Genomic DNA, 26,577 nt, shown 5'->3' on the forward strand with positions numbered 1-26,577 from the left:
GGTATGGAGAGATTGGGGGTGTCCAAATTCAGGGTCTGCATCCTTGGAGGACGTGGCCTTTGCGGTCTACGTGGGCCAACTCCTTGAAGGCCGGAAGTGCATGGCTTGTGAAATTGGACGGTCTAGCCTCTGTCATGCTGCTCAGGCTGCCTAGCAACCATGATACTAACTGCTGGAAACATTTCATATAGCATTGTTTGACAGAAATGAAGAAGAAAATCTTTTTGTTCATCTGTTTGTTTTTCAATGAGTTTTGTTTGATTTGATAAGTATCTGAGGCTGAGAACACAGGACTGTAAAAACGTGATTCTTGGGCTTCATTTCTGTACTGAGCAGTCATTTTCAGATTAGTTAAGTCAAGTATCTTTGACTTTGACTTGAATATCTTTGTATATATACATGTATTATACATAAGAGACAAATATTGTTCTTTTAATGTGTTGGCATTACTAAATTTGCCTCAATGCTTACATGTATGTGTAAAAACAAAAAGGAATGACCTGTGATAACTGTTTCTGATAGAATGAAGAGTAGGCCGATATATTAAATATTCCTTTATTGGGTGAGAAAATCATACCATGTCATAACTGCTTTAAGTCATACAGAATAAATAGCAGAGCCTTAAGCAGGCTGACTTCTGCTAAATGGGTCAAACTGCAGTAAAAATTTCTGGCACAACTTCACCTACTTCCAAGGTGCATGGAGAGGATGAAAGAATTCACAATGCAGGAACTCCTGCAACACTTGAGGGAAGATGAACAAGTTTAATAATTGACCACCACGTTTCGGCCTGTGGCCCTGATGAAGGCCGCAAGCCAAAACGTGTTGGTCAATTATTGAAATGGGTCAAACTGGGCAGAAAGTCTACAAACACATAACATCCTTATAGAATATGTTTTAACACTATAGATCAACTTACCTCATAATATATGAAGCATATAAACAATTACAGCAATATGATACAACAAACACAGCAGTACTACTAATCCAAAATACTCAAAGCTTTATATAAGTGAAACAAACATGGACATTTATTTTTAGGTCCATTCTGCTGCTGATACACACTTTAGGTTTCTGAATATTAAACTTGTTTCTTCCTTTCATAGTGTTTAACTTGAAGGCTCTGAGTACTTTCTCCCACACTGAAAACACTGATGTAATTATTTGAACATTACCTAATAAGACTGATCCAGGACAGACAATTAGCTATTTTAAATTTCTCTAGCAGTCCTTCACACACAGGGAACAGTCTGTCTATTCTCTCCATCTGTCAGCTAGTGCTGGCTCTTCCTCCTCCTCTTCCTCACACTCTGCTGAGTTTGTCTTGGTGGATCATCAGGGGTGCAAAGCCTCACAGATGATGTGCAGCAGTGGGTCCCTCAGTCTGTCCTCACTCTGGATACTTGCAGTTGTCACTGTTGGGTAGATAGCTTGGACTGGGAGGACTGTAAGGTGCTAGTTCAGATTTGCAGCTACCACTCCCCAGAGTGTCGGCCAGAACACTGCTCAAGGCCCGAATAAACGTTCAGAAGGGAGACAATGAAGACACCGAGGATAGCGCAGACTCATATGTTGACTTCACACATTTGAAGGTAACAGGGATATTGTCAGAGGAACAGGTTTTGCATACAGGTTTAGGTGCATGGGTATGTGTGTGGTTGTGTGTGGTCTCTAAAAGGAACACAAAGAAAATATTACATTACTACAGTGCTCACGTCAATAACTCAAGAGTACATCAACATAAACACAGGTGGGAAATAAACTCACATCCCCTTTAATACCATAGGCCATATATTACCCACAACTCACGTATAGACCCACTGAGAGCTAACACGGTACACAATTATACCCAACCACACGGCAGGAGAGTTAGCTTAGCTTAGCTTAGCACCCATTAGCGGCACATACAGAAACATAGTCATTTCCCCCCTAACCTCAGGTACAGTCCCAAACACATCTTATCATCACATACTCACACATCACAAACTTACTTTGATCATTAACGCACACTTCTCAAGGACTGACGGTAGTCTGGAGCAGAAAAGCTCAGGTGCCTTGCCCACGTTTCTCCCTGCCCATAGTCTCTCATACAAAGCGGTGGGGTGACCTCTACTGGCCTCCCTACAAAACTACTGGTGAAACTAACCGCTAAACAGAATAAAACTGTAACTACAGGGCCTTTTGTACAGCCGCGCTCAAATGTATGAAGTACATTTGCTCACAACAAAAGGCAACTTTACAAACAACGTCAAGGTGATTTTCCTTTGTCTTCATCCGGGAGGGCCAGCAGTACCACCAGCCTCGCCACAGGTCGGGTGAAGGTCCAGTCTTTCACCTTGATGTCAGCAGACCTGATGTGCCCGTCGGGACTGGGGTGGACTTTGGAGATGTGACCCACAAGCCAGGAAGCGTGAGGCAGCTGAGGATCTACGATCATCCCTCCAGAACCTTCAGTGACATCCGCGGAGGATGACCGCCATTTCTGGCAAAGCTGCAGGCTTGGAAGGTACAGCCAGATGAATCGAGACCAGAAGTGGTCAGCCAGCACCTGGGAGTGCTTCCATCTCCGGCAACTCAGGAGCTCTTCGTTAGGGTAGGCCACTTGAGGAAGAGACCTGTCAGGCTGCCCCATCAGAAAGCAGTTGGGGGTCACTGGATCAGGATCACTGATGTCAGATGGGACATAACCTAGTGGTTTGGAGTTCAAGATACCCTCCACCTCCACAAGGACAGTGTGGAGGACCTTTTCTTGAAGGGTTTGGGATCCTACTGTAGTGTAGAGTGCCGTCTTAACAGATCTAATCTCCAGCTCCCACACTCCTCTGAAATGAGGAGCCGCTGGTGGATTGAAGTGGAAGACTATCTTCTGGGGAGCCAGGAGCTTCTGCAGGTCAGAGGTCATGGCTGTGAAGGCTGCTTGGAGTTCCCTTTCTCCCCCACAGAAGTTGGAACCTTGGTCTGAGCACAGCTCAGCTAGGGTTCCTCTCCTGGCAATGACAAGTTGAAGTGCCATTAGGAAGGCATTTGTGTCGATGGAGGTTAGAACATCAAGGTGGACGCTCTGACAGTAAGGCACTTAAAGATGATGCACCTCGTCTCCACACGGCGCCCAATTTTGACCTCAAAGGGTCCAAAACAGTCCACGCCTGTCGAATAAAAGGCAAGTTTTGTAAAGGCGGAGGTGCGCAACCGGCAGGTCAGCCATCTTGGGAACAGTAGGTCGGGCTCTCCATCTGCGGCACCCAAGACTGGTCCTTTGAAACGCCTAACTGCTTCCCGGCTCTCAGGATCCAATGAGTGCGCCGAATCTCCGCAAAAACCCTCTCTGCCCTGGATGATGCAGGTGACTGTCAGGTGGAAACGATCCTCAGGAAGAAGGCGAATCTGGTGGAACATACCTTTAATGTCACCAGTAATGGCTACGGCATCATCCAAAACTGCGCGAGTGCTTAAAGGCTTGCCATTATGGTGAAGGATGACTGGGACAACTTTTAACAGGACTTGGCCACTCTCTGTAGGACGATCGAGGTACAGGACGCCCATGAGATTCTAACTTTCTCGTGGGGGAGCAGACACTGGGCCATGTGTCTTTGAGGGCTTAGAATTCACATCGTGAAGGACCTGCAGGTGACGACCCTTACATAGGCTGTAGGGTTTCTTGAGGGTACACTCCGCTGCCTGATGGGAGCGAGCGCAACGCCAGCACCTCTTGTTGGTCTTTATGCACTCGGGGAGCTGTTCGTGACTCAGCTTGGTGACCTCCTGACACTGACTCAGGTGATGGGCACGGTTATCACAAAAGGCGCAGTAGGGCTGCTGCTTAGCTTTGTTTGGAGTGGTACCTTTCTGAACAGGTGATCCAGATATATGTATTTTTTGTCTGTTTTTTTTTTTTTTGTTTTTTGCCCTTTATCACCGTTCCCCTTCCCCACTGTTTTTCTTTCCCTCTTTCTTTCTCCCTTTTCTTTCCCCCAGTCATGTCTGTCCCAATAAAAATACGGCAATACCAATACGGCAAGGCCGGAATGGTCTATTTGGTAAAGTAAATGCGTTGGGCATCTTTCTTTGCCTTTAGACAATAATTCTGATGGCAAAAGAACCAGACAGGACAGGCGAAAAAAAAAAAAAAAAAAGAGGAAGGGCCATACGAACAGTGACTGGATTCAGCACAGCCTGGATGGAAAAGGGCCCAATGAATAGTGGCGTCAACTTCTTGGATTCTGTCCCTAAAGGGATATACCTGGAGCAGAGCCACACCTTCTGTCCAACACGATAGGCTGGTGCAGGAGTGCGGGGACGATTGGCCAGTCTTTTATTTTGCTCCACCGCAAAAAAAAAAAAAAATACTACCAGAAGGCAACATTGCAGACATAGAGGACAGTTACAAGTACCTGGGGATCCCGCAGGCAAATGGGAACCATGAAGAGGCCGCTAGGAAAGCTGCAACCACCAAGTACCTGCAGAGGGTCAGGCAAGTCCTGAGGAGTCAGCTGAATGGTAAGAACAAGATCCGGGACATCAACACCTACGCCCTGCCCTCGATCAGGTACCCTGCTGGGGTAATAGGCTGGCCAAAGGAGGAGATAGAAGCCACTGACATAAAGACAAGAAAGCTCCTGACCATGCATGGAGGGTTTCACCCCAAGTCCAGCACCCTGAGGCTGTACGCTAAGCGGAAGGAAGGGGGCCGGGGACTGGTGAGTGTCAGCACCACAGTCCAGGATGAGACAAGAAACATCCACGAATACATCACGAAGATGGCCCCAACTGACAGCGTGCTCAGTGAATACCTCAGGCAGCAGAAACCCAAGAAAGAGGAGGAAGGCGAGGAACCATCATGGAAGGACAGGCCCCTGCACGGTATGTACCACCGGCAGATAGAGGAGGTGGCTGATATCCAGAAATCCTACCAGTGGCTGGACAAAGCTGGACTGAAAGACAGCACAGAGGCACTAATCATGGCAGCACAAGAACAAGCTCTGAGTACAAGATCCATAGAGGCTGGGGTCTATCACACCAGGCAAGACCCCAGGTGCAGGCTGTGTAAAGATGCCCCTGAGACAATCCAGCACATAACAGCAGGGTGCAAGATGCTAGCAGGCAAGGCATACATGGAACGCCATAACCAAGTGGCCGGCATAGTGTACAGGAACATCTGTGCCGAGTATAGCCTGGAAGTACCGAGGTCAAAATGGGAGATGCCCCCAAGGGTGATGGAGAATGACCGAGCTAAGATCCTGTGGGACTTCCAGATGCAGACGGACAAAATGGTGGTGGCTAACCAACCGGACATAGTGGTGGTAGACAAACAGAAGAAGACTGCTGTAGTGATCGATGTAGCGGTTCCGAATGACAGCAATATCAGGAAGAAGGAACACGAGAAGCTGGAGAAATACCAAGGGCTCAGAGAAGAGCTCGAGAGGATGTGGAGGGTGAAGGTAATGGTGGTCCCCGTGGTAATCGGAGCACTAGGTGCGGTGACTCCCAAGCTAGGCGAGTGGCTCCAGCAGATCCCGGGAACGACATCGGAGATCTCTGTCCAGAAGAGCGCAGTCCTGGGAACAGCTAAGATACTGCGCAGGACCCTCAAGCTCCCAGGCCTCTGGTAGAGGACCCGAGCTTGAAGGGTAAACCGCCCGCAGGGGCGAGATGGGTGTTTTTTTTTTTGTTTTTTTTTGCTCCACAGTTCTCAACAGGGCCACCCTGTCACGCCCGCCTGCGCTCGCCTGCCCACCTGAGGAAGAGGATACCTGTTTTTGATAGTAATCTCAGTCAGGCCCCAAAATCATGCTCGTCCTAATTGCATGGGCTGCTCCTCATCCTCTGCTGGCTGCGGATTTGGAAATTTGGAAAATTTTGAAAGTTTCTAGCATTATTGTACTGTTTCTGTTGATAGAGTCACATTGACTTTAAGTGGAGACACCTGTGTCTCTCATTTTTCACCTCTCAATCCCCTTCTTTTTGGACAATCTTCTCCCACTCTACTAACCCTACAGACACTGTTGTCACACTGAATCGACCAGTACAACTGTGCTTCCAAAACTAACATTGTTTTTTAACTGTACCTTATAATGGTTTTCACATATGATCAAAAAAGTCACAAAAATGTCTCTTAAATCCCTCCCCATTTATGTGTATCGCTGAGCCAGAGTGAGGTTAGAGTGTGAGGCACACAAAATCTCTAATCTTTACTCATTAATCTGCCACTGTGAGCCTTTTCACCCTACAGCAAGTTATTTTACCCTCAAGAGATACCTATACTTACCTGTAGCCATTCTGAGGAAGGCCATCAAGAACTCGCCTAATTTAATCCCTGTTTAATTTATGCAACTGGATTTGGAGAGAATTTTTTTTTCTTATTTGTTTCCTGACCTAAATTTAAGAAAGACACAAAGCACAATACACACATTTTTAGAGCAATGGTTAATTTGTTTCTCATTATAGTCTGGCTGACGCTTCTTTACTCACAACTGTTACGTCTGTTTTGTGAGCTAGGTGTTGTGACTCAGTAAGTGGCTACGTAGGAAAATTGCTGCTCCTTTAGGCTTCAGCTTCATGTATAGGTTTGGACAGTTTCCTTTCTTTCTCACTTACAAATTTTGATATATTCTAATAAACACACATTTATTTCACAAGGACCACCACTTTATCAGCTACAACGTTTTGCTCCCATCAACAGCTAGCCACAGTACAAATCCACAAGTACCATTGCAAATTTCCTGAGAATTGCATTAATTTTCTCTTTTTGCATGTGGAGAAATCTGCAGTTAAAGCAGCTCATGAACAGGTTTCAGATGGCATTAACCCTTTAAGATCTACCATAGAACCAAGTCCGCCAGAGCTTATCTTTAGATTTTTACATGCTGTAGTGCCATTTTTGGGAGTATTTCAACTTGCTATACATCAATACAATCATTATATCCCAAGTTTTAGTCCATAGTAACTACATAAATTGCAAAAAAGTAAAATAAAATACAATAAAATTTTAATATAATTTTTGTCTTTTTTACACATATTTATATTTAAAGAAATTTCAAAGGGATATCCCTCAAAACTGTAAATGCAAAAAAGTTGCACAAATCAGTTTCCAGCGACAGGAAATTTATTTTGAGCATCTTCACAGTTATATTTTTGAGATACACCAATTTTTATATTCTGCAGGAAAAACAAAAATAAATATTATAATGCAAATTTGCAAAAAAGCAGCATGTGGAACAGTGTAATTTGAGTTCTAAGCATAGCAGAAACTACACAGAAAAGCATAAACACAAAAAATTTAGTTTAAAAACACCAGCATATCTTTGTAAATGTCCTATAGGGAAAAACGACATTTTCCATGAAAAATGAAAGTGGAGCGTGCCCCCTCTGACCGGTCGTAAAGGGTTAAAACACATAAAAACAACGCTGCACTCACTCAGAGGTCAGAAGTCAACACCACACTGATACCAAGAGGAGAAAAACTGCTGGCAGCAAAGGCAGGGAGGTGTGCGTTCCACCTAAACTGAAGAGGAATATAAAGATAATGAAGGTCACAGTCTGAATCAGTCATATTTCATTCAATATAGTGGTGTACTGACAGATCCAGGGTCAGTCCAAATCATCAGCACTTTGATCCACGTATGGACTGAAGTGTATTTGTGAAAATGTTGGACTGTTCCTTTATCAGTGTCTAACAGTGTGTGTATGAGAGCCATGTAATGTCCATGTGTGCATGCTGACTGTGCTGCTCTGACCCCCCTCCTCCTTTCAGGGTGAAGCCTGCTGGAGTCCGATGGTTGAGACCAGGTCTGAGGAAGTGTAAGTGTGTTCTTAATGTGATTCATGAAAACAAAGCAGCACACATTCAACCATCTTCAAACTGTCACATTACTTATTCACATCTTTGATGTCAGGAGTCATCGTCAAAGTGTCAATCAATGAACAGATGATGGATCAATAACTGCAGCTGGATTGTGTTTATTTTCTCCATCAGATTCCTGTCAACTCACAATCGACACAAACACAGTAAGCAGAAAACTTAAACTGTCTGACAACAACAGGAAGGCGACATTTGTGTGGGAGGGTCAGTCATATCCTGATCATCCAGACAGATTTGATGATAACTGGTTTCAACTGCTGTGTAGAAATAGTCTGACTGGTCGCTGTTACTGGGAGGTCGAGTGGGATGGTGAGGTATATATATCAGTGAGTTACAGACAAATCGAAAGAAAAGGACACAGTAAAGACTGTGGACTGGGACTGAACAAGCAGTCCTGGAGTCTTAGGTGCTATTATGATGGTCATCCTCGTTCTGTCTGGCACGATAACAAAGAAACACCCATTGTCATCTTCTCTTCCTCCTCCTCCTCCTCTATCTCTAACAGAGTAGCAGTGTATGTGGACTGTCCTGCTGGCACTCTGTCCTTCTACAGAGTCTCCTCTGACACTCTGATCCACCTCCACACCTTCAACACCACATTCACTGAAACTCTTTATCCTGGGTTTTGGTTTAGTTCTGGTTCCTCAGTGTCCCTGTGCTGAGTGTAAAGAGTGTCTCCTGTTAGAGAAACACTCTGACTGTTGAACAGATAGTTCAGTCTGTACATGTCTGTCTCTTTCACTCACAAACACGTTTTCAGATTCATGGATTCAATCAGCTGATGTTTGAAACTGTTCTAAATGATTCCTTGTAAACTTCTTCCTCTTCAGTCCTTTAAAGATGGAAGCTCCCATTATTCCAGGATCCACATGTTGTCTTTTTCCACTCAAAGCTTCACAGTGAATATCAGTATGTTGTGTTTCTCTGAAACTCAGTTCACAACCGGCCCCTCTGTCTGAGTTCCTTAAAATGAATCCAAATGTTTGATTTCTCTTTCTTAATGGGATGTTTACTGTTTCCCTTATTGTTGGAAGCTCGTCATTTATAAATGTTTCAGCCATATAAGCTGAAATTATTGGCTCAATAGTTTTGAATGCAGTTCTGATTGTATTGAGGGATCATAATGCATGTGGCTCATCTAATAAAAAGCAAAGGCTTCAATCCTCATTTGAAAATAGTCTTTTATTTTTCCCATATTGAACAAGAACATGGTTCAGGATGTTGGTAACAGCTTGGTTATCAAACTCGTAGAAACATGTAACTATGTGTGTATAGCACTACATATGTTGTGTATCACTTTAGTTTGTATGAAACATGAAAACTATCACATAGGGTCCTGGTGAATAATCTGTTGGAAGAATCTGGTGACAGACATTAGATTTGCTTTGACGTCAAACTTTTATAAGCTGTTTCATTGTTTTTCATGCAGGTCTAATTTGATGAAACGCTGCATCAAAGTCTCTCCGCCCCTGAAGAAGTCACCTGTATCAGTGACCAAAAGTTTCTATCACTGAAAACGTTCAGATGAACAGAATCAACCTTTTGGGATTATCCAGCAATGCAGCATCATTGTTCAGGTTCATAGGTTTCCAGGAATGGATTGATGACCATAAATAGCTGCAAAATCCAATGAAAATAACAGCTGGAGCTCAGGTGCATTTGAACAATTCAAAGAAAAGTAATGATGGCAAAGGGCGATGTTTTCTTCCAAAAGAACTCACTGAAAAAATGGTCAATAGCCTCATTAGAAGAATAATTTGGACATTTGTGAGGAACTCTAACCAAGAAAGCAAACCAAAACAAGAAATCAATGTCAAACAGATCCTTCCAACAGACAATTTCCATGACTGGAAGTGTTTAATGTAAAAACTTTGCATTATTGCATACTCTCACCACAGGATGTCAGATGTTATCACCACTGATTGCTGGTCAGCTGTTCTCTGGGCCAATGATCTGATTTATGCTGTGAATAACAGGGACTCACTGAACTTTGTAAAAGAGACACAGTGAAGATTGAAGTGCTCTATACAACATGCCACATTCACCCAATCACACACTTTCTCTAACTACATGCTTCCTCAAAATATGGCGAGGGTGTGTATGGCAGGCCGTCCTCGTCCTCGTCTGCGCCTTGGCTTAGTACTCCTTATTGTTTTGTTTTTGGTGTTATGCTCACTAGGTGGCTGTGCACTAATAACGTATGACAGACATATGCTTTTGAATCTCCGATTCTCTTACTCCCATCGCCCGGATCCATGCTGGACCCTGGGTGACGCCACCCCTCTATGGCCAGGCTCCCTCACCAGTAATTCCTGCCTACCCCTCTCCAACCTGCACGGGAAACATTACAGGAAACGGGGTAAAAAAGAGTGGTCTTCGCGTCCGTCTTAAGGCTTACCTCAAAGCCAAGGCTACGGATTATCCATATGCCAGCTGGGATATTCTACGCTTTATCCCCTCCTTCAGAGGTCGCCCTGATGCTAAACCGCTGAGTCATCGGTGGATCTGGCCCGCTGGATTTCAAGCCTACCCAGCCCTTCCAGTGGCTTCCCTCCCTGTTCGGCCCTGGATAACGTCATCCGGACGTGGCGTCCATCACAACAACCTCAGCGTCCTGCGATGTGCCACCGCCGGTGACCTAGCTCCTCGGACACGGATGGCTTTATTTAATGTCAGGTCGCTGACGAATAAGGCTTTTCTTTTAAATGACTTTTCCCTCGCCGCGGGACTGGACATTTTACTCCTGACGGAGACCTGGATTTCTCCCGGTGAGTTCATCCCCTTCTCTGAGCTTCTCCCCCCAGACTGTGTCTTTTTTAGCTCGCCGAGGCTCACTGGCAGAGGCGGTGGCCTAGCTTCGGTTTTTAGAAATAAACATAAAGTTCGGCTGCTACCCTCCCCTACCTACCCTAGCTTTGAAGCTCAGCTACTGGAGATGACTGGCTCTTTGACTACTCTGTGTGTTGTGGTATATCGTCCGCCTAAATATAACAAGACTTTCATCTCTGAATTCGCTGACTTTTTAGGATCTGTTCTTTTTAAATATGGCTGTGTTCTTATTACTGGCGATTTTAACATACATGTCTGCTGTAAGGACGACCCATTAGCTAAAGATTTTCTTGCATTAACTGACTCTTTTAACCTCACTCAGTGGGTTAATGAACCAACCCATGTTAAAGGCCATACCCTTGACCTGGTCTTTTCATATGACTTGGACATTTGCATGGAGGATATAAAAAATGCTGGGTTCTCTGACCACTCCCCGGTCATCTTTGATGCTGACTTAGGAAATACTTCGTCCGATGCGTGTAGTTTTTCTGTTTCTTTTTTGAACTCTGCACCCACAAAAAAAATACTACACCCCAGCTTGTGTCACTGAAGAATGCAGTTTGATTGATGACCCTAGCCTTGACCTTTTGACCCCCCCCCCCCCTTCCCCTCCCCCACCGGAAGTGTGTAATTTGATCCCTAAGCATGACGAATTGCATCCGGAGAGGGGAGGGGGTAACTCCGGAAGTGTGTAATATGATCCATAATCGTGCCACCTGTTGCGAAACCTGTTGTGAAAAAAAAAAAAGTTTTCTCCCTTAGAGGGAGGGAGGAGGATAAAAACAGAGAGGGCGGCGCACTATTCTATGCACAGACACAAGATGGATCCTTTCATTCTGCAGCCCTGCGTTCCTCTGTACTTGGACGGTGAAGAGATCTGGGGATCAGAGAGGGAGGGGTTTCTGAGGGGTGACGCAGCTGTTGAGTCAGTGCTGTATAGAGAGACAGAGCGGCAGTTAGTTTTCCACAGACAGCAGTTTGAATTCTGTTTAAATATTATGACAAGTTTCCCAGTAAAGAACTATTTCTTTTTTCAATAGCGGATGTATTTTACTTTCTTAAGCTACACCAGCGGTTGTAATGGGAAAAAAGAGAGTGACTTCCTATTGCCTGTAGAGAACCATTTCTTTCAATAGTATTTTATGTTCTTATATTACAGACGCAATGAAAAACCTTTAAGATTATCAGCCCAGCAACAAATTGCATTTTTAGGCTACACCATCGCTTGTGATGAAAAGAAGAACTTTCTATCCGCTTGTAACCTACAGGCCGCCCACCTCGTATGTGTAAAAATAAATAAATATCCCTTAGTGAATACTTAGGATACTTACTTAAACAATTAAAACACCCTCGGATGAGGTATTTTGGTTTTGTGCAGCCACTCCTTCTCAGACCAAAGTAAAGAGTTTTTCTTCATGTTTGAGCTCCTTTTACATCAGGTTTTCTCATTAGCAGAAAATAGACGGAATCCCTAAAAGAAAATGATCTTGTTTTACACACACCGCGGGTCAAGAAGGAGTCAACAACCCCTTTTAATGTCAAGCCCTGTTTGTACTCCTGGTTGTTCGTCTACTTTCCATCAGTTTGAGCCCGTGTCACTCCTTACTCTTAAGCATTTAGTTGAACAACTGAATAATACTAATCCTATACATGATACTCTCCCATCTCGCATAGTAAAGGACTGCTTCGATGTAATTGGACCCAGTATTTTATCGGTACTGAATTCTTCCCTACTCTCTGGCTGCGTCCCGTCAGCTTTTAAACATGCTATAGTTCAGCCTGTTCTTAAAAAGAGGAACCTTGATTATAATGATTATGTGAATTACAGGCCGATCTCTAAGCTCCCGTTCCTGTCCAAAATCCTTGAGAAGATAGTTCTTCTACAACTCCAGGCATACCTGGATGAGAATGACATTAATGATAATTCCAGTCTGCCTTCAAACCACATCATAGCACCGAAACAGTGTTGCTTAGAGTCCTCAACGATCTTCTTCTAATTGCTGATAATGGACGCTCTGCGGTCCTAGTTTTATTGGATTTATCCTCGGCTTTCGATATGGTAGATCACAACATCTTATTAGCGAGGCTCGAGCATATTGTAGGTATTAAAGGTGTTGCCCTTGATTGGTTTAAATCATACCTTTCTAATAGGTCCTTCTCGGTCAACCTGGGCACTTGTTGTTCCTCTGCTGCACCTGTCTGCTGTGGCGTGCCTCAAGGATCTGTGTTGGGCCCTATTCTTTTCTCACTGTATATGCTCCCTCTAATTTTTGAGAAATACCGCACCGCATTTCACTTCTATGCTGATCCCAGCCAACATTTATATGTGGGGCCCATATGGTTTGGAAATGGCTGAAAAATGGGCCCCATATAGGATTGTCCACGGGTTCCGTAATGGCCCCATATTAAATGCCCATATAGGTGTTATGTTAGGAAAATCTGGGAACTAAATGGGCCCCAACTGGGAAAAGTACACAGAAACCCACCTGGGCCCCATCTTTCAAGTTTTTTGTGGGTACCATGTGGGCACCACATAGGCTAAAAAGTGGGTTTTAAGTGGGATTGTCTGCGGGTTCCATAATGGCCCCATTTTATAAGCCCATCTCGGTGTTATATTGGTAAAATCTGGGAACTAAATGTGCCCCAACTGGGCAAAGCACACAGAAACCCACCCGGGCCCCACCTTTCAAGTTTTTTGTGGGTACCATGTGGGCACCACATAGGCTAAAAAGTGGGTTTTAAGTGGGATTGTCCGCGGGTTCCATAATGACCCCATTTTTAAAAGCCCATTTTGGTGTTATATTGGTAAAATCTGGGAACTAAATGGACCCCTACTGGGCAAAGTACACTGAAACCCACCTAGGCCCCATTTTCAAGTTCTTAGTGGGTACAACATGAGGAAAACATGAGCTAAAAAGTTGGAATGGCATTATCAGTGGGTTCTGTAGTTGCATCTTACTTCTAGTTTGAATTGACTAATTTCTGGCACTGAGTGGGCCCCATGTAGTAAAACAGTCACAAAATCAATTTTTCAGACGGCTAATACGGGTTCTGTGACACAAAGACACCAAATATATTAAAGCTGACCGCAAACAAAAACTAGTTTGTAAATGAAACCATTTCAAAAATCACGAGGGCACACAAAACAACATTTTTCACATTTATTTTGTCCGACAACTGTGATTTTACGTAACTGGATTCCAAAGTGCGTAAACTTTTAAAAACTAGAAATGTCAAACTACAGCAAAATTCCTTAGATATTTGGAACTGTAGCAACATGGGGAAAAAGTCAGATGGAAAACTCAAAAGCTTATCTTGAATCAGCAGGGTTTCTTTTTTTGTTTTTTTACAGACCCATAAGTCTATTTTGTACCCTTGCAGCCCTCGGTCCTCCTCTGTCTTTAGCTCCAGTGAACCACTTGGAGAGAGCCTTCTGTGCTTCTTGCAAGTTGACTTTTGATGTTAAATAATTCTTCAGTGCCTCTGCAAATGAAGAAGAAAAATGGGCAAGCCAAAGTAAAGTTAATCTTAGCTTACTTCATTTGGTGATGATTTGCAAAGAATAATGTTGATTTCACTTTATTGCCTCAAAAAATATATACAAATTGCATGATAACCAATCTCAGTTACACTTTCAAACACTTTATTAAAAAAGTTTAGTTTTCTAAAGTTCAAATGTCTCAAGTGAAACTAACTTACTATACACAACATTAAAAAGATGCAAATCTCTGAACTTTTTTTTTCCCCATGTCGGCCAAGCATGTTGTACTCCACAGCCAGCTCAGGTGATATGAGGAATTTCATCATCCTTCTTGTGGCATCGTCTACACTTGTTTCCTCTGTATCTGCTACCATGGGCTATGGTGGAAACTGACAGTGTCCCACACAATTACATAAATGGGTAGGTGAGGCCCTATGAGACCTCTCTCATTTTCAGGGATAAAAATCGGTATAAAGGCGATCCAAGAAGATGAGGAGCTTGTGTGTGTTGTATGGGCCAAGACTGGGGATGTGAGTGGCCACACCATTTTCAGAAATGGCAGCACACATAGTTATATTGCCCCCTTGCTGACCTGGGACATCCACTGTGGCACGGTGGCCAATAATATTATGGCCACGTCTTCAACCCTTGGCCAGGTTGAAGCCAGCTTCATCCACGAACACCAGGATGTGAGGGGTCTCATGTCCTTCCAATGCCATTATTCTCTAAAATAGAGTAAAGAACATAAAATCAGTCATACAGAAGAGTCATATACTACAGTTAGACTGTCAAAAAGTCCTCCGTCCAGGGCATGCGTTATCTGCATGGGAGGAGCATGATTCCCCCAGGGGCCAACAGCCAATCAGAGTGCTCACCTGTTCTCTCCTTGCTGTGGCAATTAAAAGTGTAGTCTGAGTGTAACGCTGCTGCAGGCAAGTTGTGGACTTGAGTTGAATCGGACTAAGGTATGAGAAATGATAGACAAGCAAGAGAGATGTTTATGTTATTTCTTATTTGTATTAATTACAGAACCACATCCTTACTTGCCAGCGAGTGTGTGTGTTCGATGTGGGCTCGTGGCAAATAAAGTTCTTCCACTCTGACATAATTTCTGTCTCTGACGGGACGTTATTACCAGGGAACAGTACCGAATCACGTTTCAGGGATAGTGGTCCAGGGCGTCCGCTATAACATAGACAATTACATGTTCTCCCCCACAGGTTCAATATACTACAGGCCACTACTCCAGTGGTTCTAAACTAGTGATAGGCCTATGAGGAAGTACTGCAGGGGTATATGATAGAAAGGGGAGTGGGAAATACTGATGACTCACTGAGATGTTACAGTAAAACCTACAGTATTAGATAGATTTCATTGGGAGACAACAAAATAAGGATTATAATGAGAATTGTATCATACAGTAAACTGCAGTTTTCTGTTGAAATTGTTGAAGTCAGATGCAGCAAATACTGATTCTGAAATCAGGTAAAGGAGGTATTGAAACCAAATAAGTGAACTACTGCTTACTGTGATTACAGGTAAGGCCAGTAACTGACTTACATTTACATACTGGTAGCGCAGCTCCTTCACTCTGTCAGAGTTCCTCTCAAATGGTACCCTGTAGATTTGTTTCATTGTCATCTGATGCTTCTTCCAAACCCGGTCTATCGTGGAGATGTTTATTGTGTTTATATTCTGAAATGTATGATTGTCCTGAAGGATGGCATCACGGATCTGTCTCAATGTGATGGCATTATTTGCCATCACCATGTTACAAATCTCTCTTTCCTGTTGTTCATTGAGCAGTTTTCCTCTGCCACCCACGCGAGGTTGTCGTCCAATCCTACACATGGAACAGAATACAGTAGGTTACCAATGTAATTGTATTATTGTTTTACTCACAGTAACTTCACCACAATCCTAATGCAACATTACACAGTGACTGGAATACTACTCTAAACTGTATGAATTATGTAATTCCATAGTTTACAGTTCAATATCTTTCTTGTCATATTTAGTATCACAACATTCCACTAGTCCTCTCCACCTGCTATTATAGACCTACTACTGTAGGCAGATGCACACAAAATCTCTACAGTAAGTTATATATTTTTTGCCTCACGCACAGTGTCCTATACAACATATAATTCCATCATTGTTGTCCTATACAACATATAATTCCATCATAGATTACATAGAGTACATACCCGTTTTCCCTGCGAAAGGTTTGGATGATGGAGGAGACTGTAGAGCGAGGCACATTAGGCTGCACTCGACGACCTGCCATTGTGAGGCCATGGTTTATGACATGGTCTATAATTGTGGCCCGAATTTCATTCGGGACAGCACAGTGTCTTCGCGCACCTCGGCCTCTTCCCCCTATTCCTCCACCACGCATTCTCAGTCCTCCTCTTATTCTTATTCTTCTTCCTCCTCCTCCTCCTCCTCCTCCTCTTCCTTGAGGAAGAACTTCCCCTTGTCCGTTTGCTTGGCCTTGTCTATCCATGTTCAGAGATCAGACTGGCTCTGGTCAGGCTCTATATATCTGTGTTTGGCAGCGCACAATCATGAAACACACCTGTGTGTGACACTCCCCCTTCGTTAGTCTAGTTTCACCTGACTGTCAATGACTGTCATCAATTTATCAAATATTCAAAGAAATTCATAATGGTGTTCATGGTATTATGTTCTGGACCAATTTTGACAATTGAACAGACTTTTGTGCATGCGAGTACTTATACAATGAAATCATGCTGACATGTTTTGGAGAGAATGATCATTAGACTGAGAATCAACTAATCAGTTTAGATCTACAAGATCTATTCATTTGGAAAATGTGCTAAATGTGGGCTAACTGTATAACTGTAGGCTACTTGTAGTTAATCATTTGCAAAGATGCACTGAGACAATTGAGACATGTACTAAGACATTTGCCATTTGATAAAATGAATGAGAAATGCCATTCTGTTGTGAACAGTTGCAAAGAGGTTTGGAGGTTTGTTATTTTGAGAATGTAATTTCTGTTTCAAGAAATGAGCCAAACCAATGGAGAAAAACTGTAAGCAGTGACCATGCTATTGGGTAAGAGAATACCCTGGAGTATCAGTCTTAGTGGGAGGGGCTCCTTGTTTATAGGGTGTGTTCATCGTCCAGACCGCATTAATAATAATAATAATAATAATACATTTTATTTGAGGGCGCCTTTCAGAAACCCAAGGTCACCTTACAAAAATACAATTAATAAATGGAACAGTAGTCATAAAATACATAAAATAAGTTAAAATGACAAAACAGCGTGACAACAGATAAAATCAGCATTAAAGCGAATAAGCCAGTTTAAACAGATGTGTTTTGAGCTGTGACTTAAATACGGAGAGGGAGTCAATATTTCTTAGTGCAGGAGGAAGAGAGTTCCAGAGCCGGGGAGCAGAGCGACTGAAAGCTCTGTTCCCCATAGTAATAAGGTGTGAGGACGGAACAGTAAGATGAATAGCAGATGATGATCTGAGAGAGCGGGAAACAGTGGTGATATGGAGCAGGTCACACAAATATGAAGGAGCAGATTTATGGATACACTTGTATGTAAGAAGTAAGATTTTAAAATTTATCCTGGCTTCTATGGGCAACCAGTGAAGCTGCTGAAGAACTGGGGTAATATGAGCACTTAACGGAGTACGGGTTATGACCCGAGCTGCAGAATTTTGAAGAAGTTGGAGTTTATGGAGGGACCGTTTAGGGAGACCAAATAGGAGGGAATTACAGTAATCAATACGGGATGTAATAAGACTATGGACAAGGATGGCAGCAGCATGGGGGGTAAGGAAGGGACGAAGTCGGTTAATATTACGTAAATGGAAGTAAGCAGACCGGGTTATGTAATTAATGTGAGACTGGAATGAAAGAGTATTATCAAGTATGACACCCAGACTCTTAACCTGAGGGGAGGGAAGGGTGGGAGAGTTTTCAATGTTAATGGAGAAACTGTGGGATTTGGTTAAGATAGATGGTGTACCAACAAGTAAAACTTCAGTTTTATTACTGTTAAGTTTGAGGAAATTGGAGGAGAACCAGGATCTAATCTCAATAAGACAGTCTGAAAGGGAGGTAGGTGGGAGGGATGAATTGGGTTTAGAAGAAAGGTAGAGCTGGGTGTCATCGGCATAACAGTGAAAATTTATATTATATTTTCGGAATATATAACCAAGAGGGAGCATATAGATAATGAATAGAAGAGGCCCTAATACTGAACCCTGGGGCACACCAGCAGAAACAGGAAAGAGAGTAGAAGAATGGGATTTAAATTGGATAAACTGAGTGCGGTCTGAGAGATAGGAGGTAAACCAGGCAAGGGGGGTGTGACTAATACCAATGGAAGCTAACCGGTTCAGGAGAATATTGTGAGAAATGGTATCAAACGCCGCACTAAGATCAAGAAGGATGAGAATGGATAGGAGACCAGAATCAGCTGCCATCAGAAGGTCATTGGTAATTTTTAACAGAGCAGTTTCTGTGCTATGATTGGGGCGGAAACCAGATTGAAATTGCTCATAGAGATTATGGTCATTGAGATGTAAATGAAGCTGGGCGGCGACAACTTTCTCAAGGATTTTTGAAATGAAGGGGAGATTTGATATAGGGCGAAGATTATCAAAGTTATTGGGGTCTGCACCAGGCTTTTTGAGATTGATTCATTAACAGATTCAAAGATGATCAAGTTAGCTTTTTCACCTCGTAGGCTGAGGTAAACTTACTGTCTGATAGAAACACATCAGAGCTCCACGGTGTCCTAATCTGCAATGACAGATCATGTGGAGAGAGGAGGAGGAGCCAAATGTAGACAACTGAGGCCAGAGTGAGGTTGAACAGAAAGACAGTCATTTATTTAGGCTGGAAATGTTGACGTAATTGAAATGTGAAACCAAGACTAGATTGAGTGACTAAACTGGGAAAACTAAAGCAAAAAACAAGGGAAACTGGACCATGATGGGAGAGACACAGGAAATACAGACAACCTGACAGAGGGAAACAGACACAATATAAGCACATGAGGGTAATTAGGGAGAGTGGACCTGAAGACACAGAGGAAGCAAAACTACACACACTGAACACAGGACGTGACACTGTCAAAGTAAAACAGGAAACACTAATTCACACAACATGACACAGGAGACGGGAGGGAAGAAGTAGATGGACTTGGAAGGAAACGGGAGGAGACTCAAATGATGGGCTGGGAGAATGTACAGGAAGCACAATACAGACAGAGGAGACATGGAATGATACCACGAAACAGAAAGGAAGGTGAGACAGAGGAGACATCACTGAAGAGACAGACACAGAGGACAGAGGACAGACTTACACAGGAAACAGGGAATGACACATAAACAGGGATGATGTGATAAACTCAAACCTAACTAGGACATACTGACAGTAAACGCTAGAACATTTCTCCAATACAGCAAAAGAGGAATCAAACTACAGGAATACTGCAGATGCTGGGTACCCTGACACACAGTCTGCAGCTCAGAAGGCATGCTCAGTGGTGACATCAGCAGTGACATCAACACCAACTTCATCCAGTCCCTGACCTCCTCCATCACAGTGGGTCATCTCCATGGAGATGGCTGGTTTGTTCGGTGTCTTCCTGCTCCAGCAGATGGACAGCAGCAGACCAGTGAGGATGCAGTACGGACAGAAGACCGCTAGAAGGCAGAAGACTCTGAGCACAGACTCACAGGGAGGTGGAGGAGCTGGAAGAGGAGGACACAGAAGGAAACAGGCCTTTTTTGTTAAACCAGGAAGTATCCGATGCTGTTTATAGTGAAGCTAACGCACATTTTAGATGTTCATCCAATAAAGAGTAAAATAAAATTATCAAAATGCAGAACGGAGAGGAATTTGAGGGAATTTCCGTTCACAATTCCACAGAGGAGGAGTTAGGAGGAGGACACAGAGGAGTCAGAAGGTCTTTATTACTCAAATAAAGTATATAGTTATGTAGTATATATTGTTAGAACTGTGGTTTTATGGTCTTTTGTAGTTTCCCATGTGGAAGCCAGGTTTTTCTTAGTGTTCGAGGACCTTTGAGTGAGTCTGGACACACCAAAGAGAATGAATTCCCCTCAGAGTTTCATAAACTTTGAGAAATTTGTTACAATAAAAAAGAGTTAAAGAATTCCTACAGTCGGAAATAAATGTTAAAAACCTTTTCAAAGGATGGTAAAACAGCAGCTCTTAAGACAAGCAGATAAAACAAAACAGAAGCTGAAACTTTATTTATCAGCTGATCAGCTGATAAATAGTCAGTCAGATAAAGGAGAGGAGAAGAAGAAGAAGAGGCTGACCGAGGATTGTTAGACATGATGATGGAGCACCGACCACAGAGCGCCTACATCACCTCAGAGCTCCTGTTACCTTCAACTCACCTGCAGGAACGGTCAGAGCAGACAGCAGCACCACACACACACCTGCAACAGGACAGAGGTCACTAAAGGTCACCAAAGGTCAGAGGTCATGATGAGGACAGACAGGTGTAGGAACATCAGCTCACCTGCAGCAGTCAGCAGAAACAGGCCTGAAACTGAAGAACACACTGATCAGAGATCAAATGGTCATATGACCAAAGAGAAGCATTCAGACTGCAGTGATTGGTTACTGTTCCCACACATCAATAACCCACAGTGCCCTCCAGTGGTGGAAACACAGATAATACATGTGGAGAAACATGAAGCAGACTCACAGCAGAGGCAGACGCTCCGTCTCAGACAGCCGTCACCTCCACAGCTCCACAGGTCTGATCCCCAACCTCCTACATCACACAGAGAAACATCAGAACACGAGGAGTAATGGCGCACATCAAACTCATGTGATGGTTTGTGCTGACAGCGTGTTTGTTAGACAGTAGGAAGTGCTGTGAACTTGTTGTTCCTGAAGACACGTGAGTGAAAGGAAACCTGGGACCAGCTGAATGTGTGATGTGTAAACACAACTCCTCTGTTTTCATGTGCACAAACATTATTGTTCCAACTCATCCTGCAGCAGGTTCTAAAAGAGTTGATGGAAGCGCGGCTGCTCTCGTCAGCTTTAAGGGTTAAAAGAACAGGACTTTTACTTCTGTGCAGGTTTCTCACCTTTTAGTTTACTGCAGAGGAGCAGAACTCCACCCAGAACCAGAACCAGGAGAACCACGGAGACCAGACCTGCTACAACTGGGACCAGGAGAGAGGGAGGAGGAGGAGGACAGTGAGGAGGAGGATGGATGATTGTAGGAGGATCTGCAGGAGAGATGATGAAGAAGGTTCAGTCAGTTTATTATCAGGTCACAATGTTACATCAGGTCTTTTAAAACAGGAAGTGATGTCAGTGTTCTGACCTCTGACCCTCAGAGAGCTCTCAGGAGACTTTGCACCCTGATCAGTAGAACACGAGTAGAGACCTTCATCAGACTGCTGGACCTTAGTGATGATGTGCTCTGGTTTAGTTTCTTTAGGTCGAGGCCCTTTAATGAAGAAATAAGCTGCTGTGGCACCATTACTCTGCCTGCAGCGCAGAATGACATCACTTCCTGTCCTCACAGGAAGTGCAGGGATCTCCAGGATGACACCTTTATCTGACCAGCAGAGACAAACAGAGTTAATGAGAGCAGAGTCACACAGAGACAGAGACACAGCTGGAACATCTCACCTGTAGTGTCTGATTGGACACTGAAGGAGACTCTGTCACTCTGCTGTCCAGAGGAGTCCCCACACCAGAAAGTTTCACTGGGAGCAGAAAGATCCACAACACAGTAGGAACCAAGAAGCCTCCCAAAGCCTGGAGCTGCTCCACAGTCCTCAGTGAGTCCTCCTCTGGTCCTCTTCACTGTCCATCCATCAGCTGTCTGTCCATCATCAACACAACTCAGAGACACTGAAGATCCACTGAAGACCTGCTGAAGGTTTGGACTGACAGACAGAGACACTGGAGGACACACACACACACACACACACACACACACACACACACACACACACACAGAGTCAATGTATTTGAGTTCTTGTTGTCCCACTGATTGTTTTCACTTCATCGACTCACCTGCAGAAACAGTCGGTGCAAACAGCAGCAGCACACACACACCTGTAACAGGAGGACAGACGTCACTAAAGGTCACAGGTCACAAACAGGCAGACCACAGTCCAGACCCAGACCCTGTCACATCCAAACCAAAAACCAAATCAGATTTTCAAACCTGCAATCAGCTGATGTGACTAACGTGGTCCTTAAAGAGCAGTTTGTAAGAAGTGACCTTTTTTTTCCCACTGAGACGAGTTTCTCAGCTATGACTCTGAGCTTCGTCACCATGTTTGGCTCCACACACTAAAGTCAGGCACTTTTCTCCACAGTCAACATCATCACAACTAAATATGGTTCCCAGCTGATCAGTGAGCTCCTCCACATGTGTGTGAGGATGGCTCTGACTCCACTCAGCCCAGGGTTAAAGTTCCCTCGCTTGTTTTTCTTCCTTTCAGCTGATTGGTCAATGTCATTTGGGTATCTATCTATCTATCTATCTATCTATCTATCTATCTATCTATCTATCTATCTATCTATCTATCTATCTATCTATCTATCTATCTGAGCCATAGATAGATAGCCAGCTACCAACACTAGGTGAAGTACCCTCAGAAGATCTACGAGATATGATAGACAGATGAGACGATACCTACTGCAACCATTACAAAGACTAACCAGCTCATCTACACCACGGCAGGAGAGATTTGTGAGATGCTTGGCTACAGGGAGCAGTGCCCTCCATGGCTAAGGAGACTACAGGCCAAGGTCAAAGTGTCATGGAGGGAGGTTGAAGTGGTCTTTAGCAGCAGTTCTCCAGGGTTTATGATCAGCATTTAAGTTTTTTCTTTCGACATATTTGGTTGTTTTCTCACTGTTTTTCAGTTGAGTGGAAGTCAGCAGGAAGTCACATATAGTTAGTAGGATTAACATCATACTCAGAATAGGGTGTTTTCTATGGCCTGTGCTGTGCTCTTTAAGGTGGATGGAAGGGCCAGCACTGAAAATCCACCCACACACAGACCTGTAACTACCCCCATCACTCTCAAGACAAATGGGTTGAAAGGGGAGTGAAAAGAGGCAGCAGTAATACTTTTTCACATATTTGCCTTAATATTCCTATTTTCCCTTAAAGGAAATCCCCTCCAGGAAGGCCTGTAGTCTTGTCTGTGAAACGGTGACATTTGTTCTAAAGAAAAATCACATACATAACAGTGGCATAGTCAGGCTACCACGCTTAATTTAGTCAAAGGGATGTTTTATGGTTTGATCACCAGGCGTTGTGATTTACATACACCTTTTCATGTACACAAAGACCTAGACCACTGAAATCAGTATTTTAAAATGCTTTTCCAGCTTGTTTAACCATAATTATTAGCTTGTAGTCACTCTGGTGTACTGGGAAATTATTAATGTGTATAAAAGTCCTATGTTTTTATTTAAATTCGTGACCTGATGGTATTATTTTTGTAAACTGTCCTTAAACCATGTTAAATGGTAAATTCTGGAAATGAACGCCAATTAAGTGAATATAATAACTAATAACCTAAAACACTTACAGCAATTTAAGTGACAGTTACAGAGTTTTTCAAGCTACCTCTATAAAAAGTGAACAAAGAAAGCATCATGGCCTTTTCATCAAACATATTAATTCTATATCAGCCAACACAGTAAAATACTGAGCATGCTGAACTGCCAGCTGTAAAGCTTTTCTGTATTTATAAAACAAACTGTAACTTCACAGCTCACACAGCACTCCATTTATTATTCTAAACACTGAGGCCAGGTTAACTAACTAACAATGTGTCAGGGTTCCTGCACTGTAAAATCTCATATTGTGTTTAATTAAAAATATTAAGTAGACTGAACTCACTTTTTATTAGAACTCATGGTGTTCTCATAAGTAAATATAATAATTTCTTATTTTGTAAAAAGTTTTCTGATTGTCATTTTATTTTGAAGATTTTATTTTGGAGCTAATAGGTGACTTCACTTCCTGTTCCGAAGGGTGCAAAGCACGAACTGCTAAAGAATGTATGCCCCCCCCCCCCCTCTGGTGTTGCTGTTAATAAAAAAAAAAGGGAAAAGTAAGCAGCAAACCAAGTGTGTGCATCATTGAAAGAACATGGGCGAAGACATGGTAAATGGTAAATGGCCTGTATCTATATTTCCGATTACAAGGCGAACTCCCAACTCTTGAGCCACGATCGCCCCCAGAAGAAAGAAGAAGAAAACTCTTCGAGCTCAACATACCAGTACTTTTTATTCTGTCTTAAATTAGAAAAACTAAGTCTGGCACACTTTGCTCCCCCTCCCTCCTCTTGTGTTTAGATGTTGTGCTGTCACGTGACGTAACTTAGACGCTTTGGGGGTTGTTAAGTTGTTTACATATTTACATATTTTCACCAGTTGTTTTTGTTGTTGAGAATTGTGTGAGATTATTATATTATCTTATGCCATGTTATACCCCTAATTAAAGATTGTGAAATCATTATGTAGTTTTAGTTTGCATTATTCTCCTGAATTAGAAGAAGGTGATAACTATTACATTTATTTGCATAGTAAAAGCGCTATACAAAACAGGCCATTTACCATTTACCATTTGTTAAACTAGATTAGACTGCCGATTTATTGTGAATGAATGATATTGTTTTATGATGCATTATACTGCGGAATTATAATAAATACTTTTTTTCAGAGAGTCATGATCTTATTCGTCTGATTAGAAGAGAACAGAGCATACCAGAGAGGTTTTCTGCCCCATCTCATCAGGAGGAAACAAAACAGGAAGCCAAGGCCGTCACTTAGGCGCCGTAAGAGAGAAAGAATGTGAATGTTTAGGTTTTTACGACTAGGTGGGGGCCAACAGAGGCTATAAGAGTTTGAGTAACCCTCCACCAGTTTGAGATTTGCTGTGACTCTCTGCATGCATGTCTCCCCATCGGGATGGGGAGTAATTGTTGATTGAGCATTTATACATTGTGTATTGTCCTTCCTTCAGCCCAAAGATCAAAAGAATTGGGAGGATTTAACAATTGTAATTTTTGTATTATAGTTTCTCAACAGTACTTGTTTTATTTTGTTTACTGGTTTGCGTGCATTATTTTACATTAAAAAAAAAATAAAAATTAAAAAATACATAACTATACCACCATGGCAGACCCGATGGCATTTTCATGCTTCACAGCGATACTGGCCCGTATTTACTTGGTATCAGTTTGATACCAAAATAAGAAGTATTGCACACCACTAGCAGCTACTAGATGAGAGCCCAGTGTTAGGGGGCGGGGCTTGTTTTCAACCAGCTTTTATAACATATGAACTGCATATTTGTAACGTCAGTATTGATTTTACTTCTTTGTGGCAGCTTTTCACATTATATCAAACTCTTACAAGTCTTGAAAAGGAGCTGTTGGACACAAAGACATCAACTGAGTGGGAAGGATTTTGGTTACAGTATACTTACCACACTATATTAGTAATTGTCACTAACATTTATATTAATCAGGCTGAACTTTAATAATACTTTAGATCAACTCGTTTTACTTATTGTTTCCCTTGTGCTTTGGTTTCCTGTCTTCTGTTATTAAACTTGAGATGTGACTGCTCTGTGCTGTTGCTGATGACTCCAGTTAATTCTACAAGACATGCTGTGTAAGTAAACAAACAACAACAGTTTGGTCTGCATTTCTTCAAAGATTATATCCCACAGACTTAGTTTAGAGGGTATACACTGTCTACACTGTATATAGTGAAGTCTGCAAGTTTTGAACAGTGGCATTTGTTTTGTTTTGAACAAATTATTCTGCAGATCATCAGAATGAAAGTTGTTGTATCATAGGAATGAAAAGTTATTGGCCATGTTTGCATAGCCCTTTTTTAAAATATGCATTTGTGTTGTTAATTATTCTTTTTGAATCATATTTGCAAAACAGTGTTATATTAATATAATTTACTAAAAGTTTTTTTTTTTAATTTAGCAGAACTTGGCATGTTTGTTAGTGGATGAATAAACAGTATGCACAGTCAGAAACATAAAGTTATTGTTAGAACTGTATACTTGAAAGAATAAGTTTTCCTAATATAGTCATCTTAAATAAGCTTTACTTTGTTTTTTTGAGGCAACAAGTTTTATTAGTTTTTTTTAGTTCTGGGAACTAATTAGATTTTATAGTGTGGATTTAGTCTCTGTGTCTCCCTCTGTCCTGCATCACAATTTCCCACATTTCCCGCTGTGTGTAGTAAAATGGTTCCATTCAGTTTAATGATGATTAATAAATAAGCGTAGCAGCTCTGAGCTTGACTCACCGAGGAGCAGAGAGACACACGGAGTCTTCATCGTGTGTGGATGATGACTGAACAT

General features: G+C 42.6%; 1 protein-coding gene across 1 annotated transcript; it reads right to left on the bottom strand.

Moving 5' to 3' along the window:
- Nucleotides 1–19,067: 19,067 nt before the first annotated feature.
- Nucleotides 19,068–23,254, bottom strand: LOC134622854 (uncharacterized). Its single transcript, XM_065470171.1, has 9 exons — nucleotides 23,239–23,254; nucleotides 22,239–22,280; nucleotides 21,849–22,124; nucleotides 21,538–21,774; nucleotides 21,296–21,439; nucleotides 20,905–20,973; nucleotides 20,716–20,745; nucleotides 20,591–20,632; nucleotides 19,068–19,915 (listed from the first exon to the last, which is right to left on the bottom strand). The coding sequence occupies exons 1-9, from the start codon at nucleotides 23,252–23,254 to the stop codon at nucleotides 19,689–19,691; spliced, it is 1,083 nt and encodes a 360-aa protein (XP_065326243.1). The 3' UTR covers nucleotides 19,068–19,688.
- Between the last annotated feature and the right edge of the window lie 3,323 nt (nucleotides 23,255–26,577).

Source organism: Pelmatolapia mariae, linkage group LG3_W (assembly GCF_036321145.2).
Source record: "Pelmatolapia mariae isolate MD_Pm_ZW linkage group LG3_W, Pm_UMD_F_2, whole genome shotgun sequence".
Classification (NCBI taxonomy): Eukaryota; Metazoa; Chordata; class Actinopteri; order Cichliformes; family Cichlidae; genus Pelmatolapia; species Pelmatolapia mariae.

Excerpts from the sequence above, each read along its gene's own strand:
- LOC134622854 (XM_065470171.1), bottom strand. Across the intron at positions 22,125-22,238 it reads TGCACCGACTGTTTCTGCAG|TGTCTCTGTCTGTCAGTCCA; the intron begins GTGAGTCGATGA and ends TGTGTCCTCCAG. Across the intron at positions 20,746-20,904 it reads ACGGAGCGTCTGCCTCTGCT|TTTCAGGCCTGTTTCTGCTG; the intron begins GTGAGTCTGCTT and ends TGTGTTCTTCAG.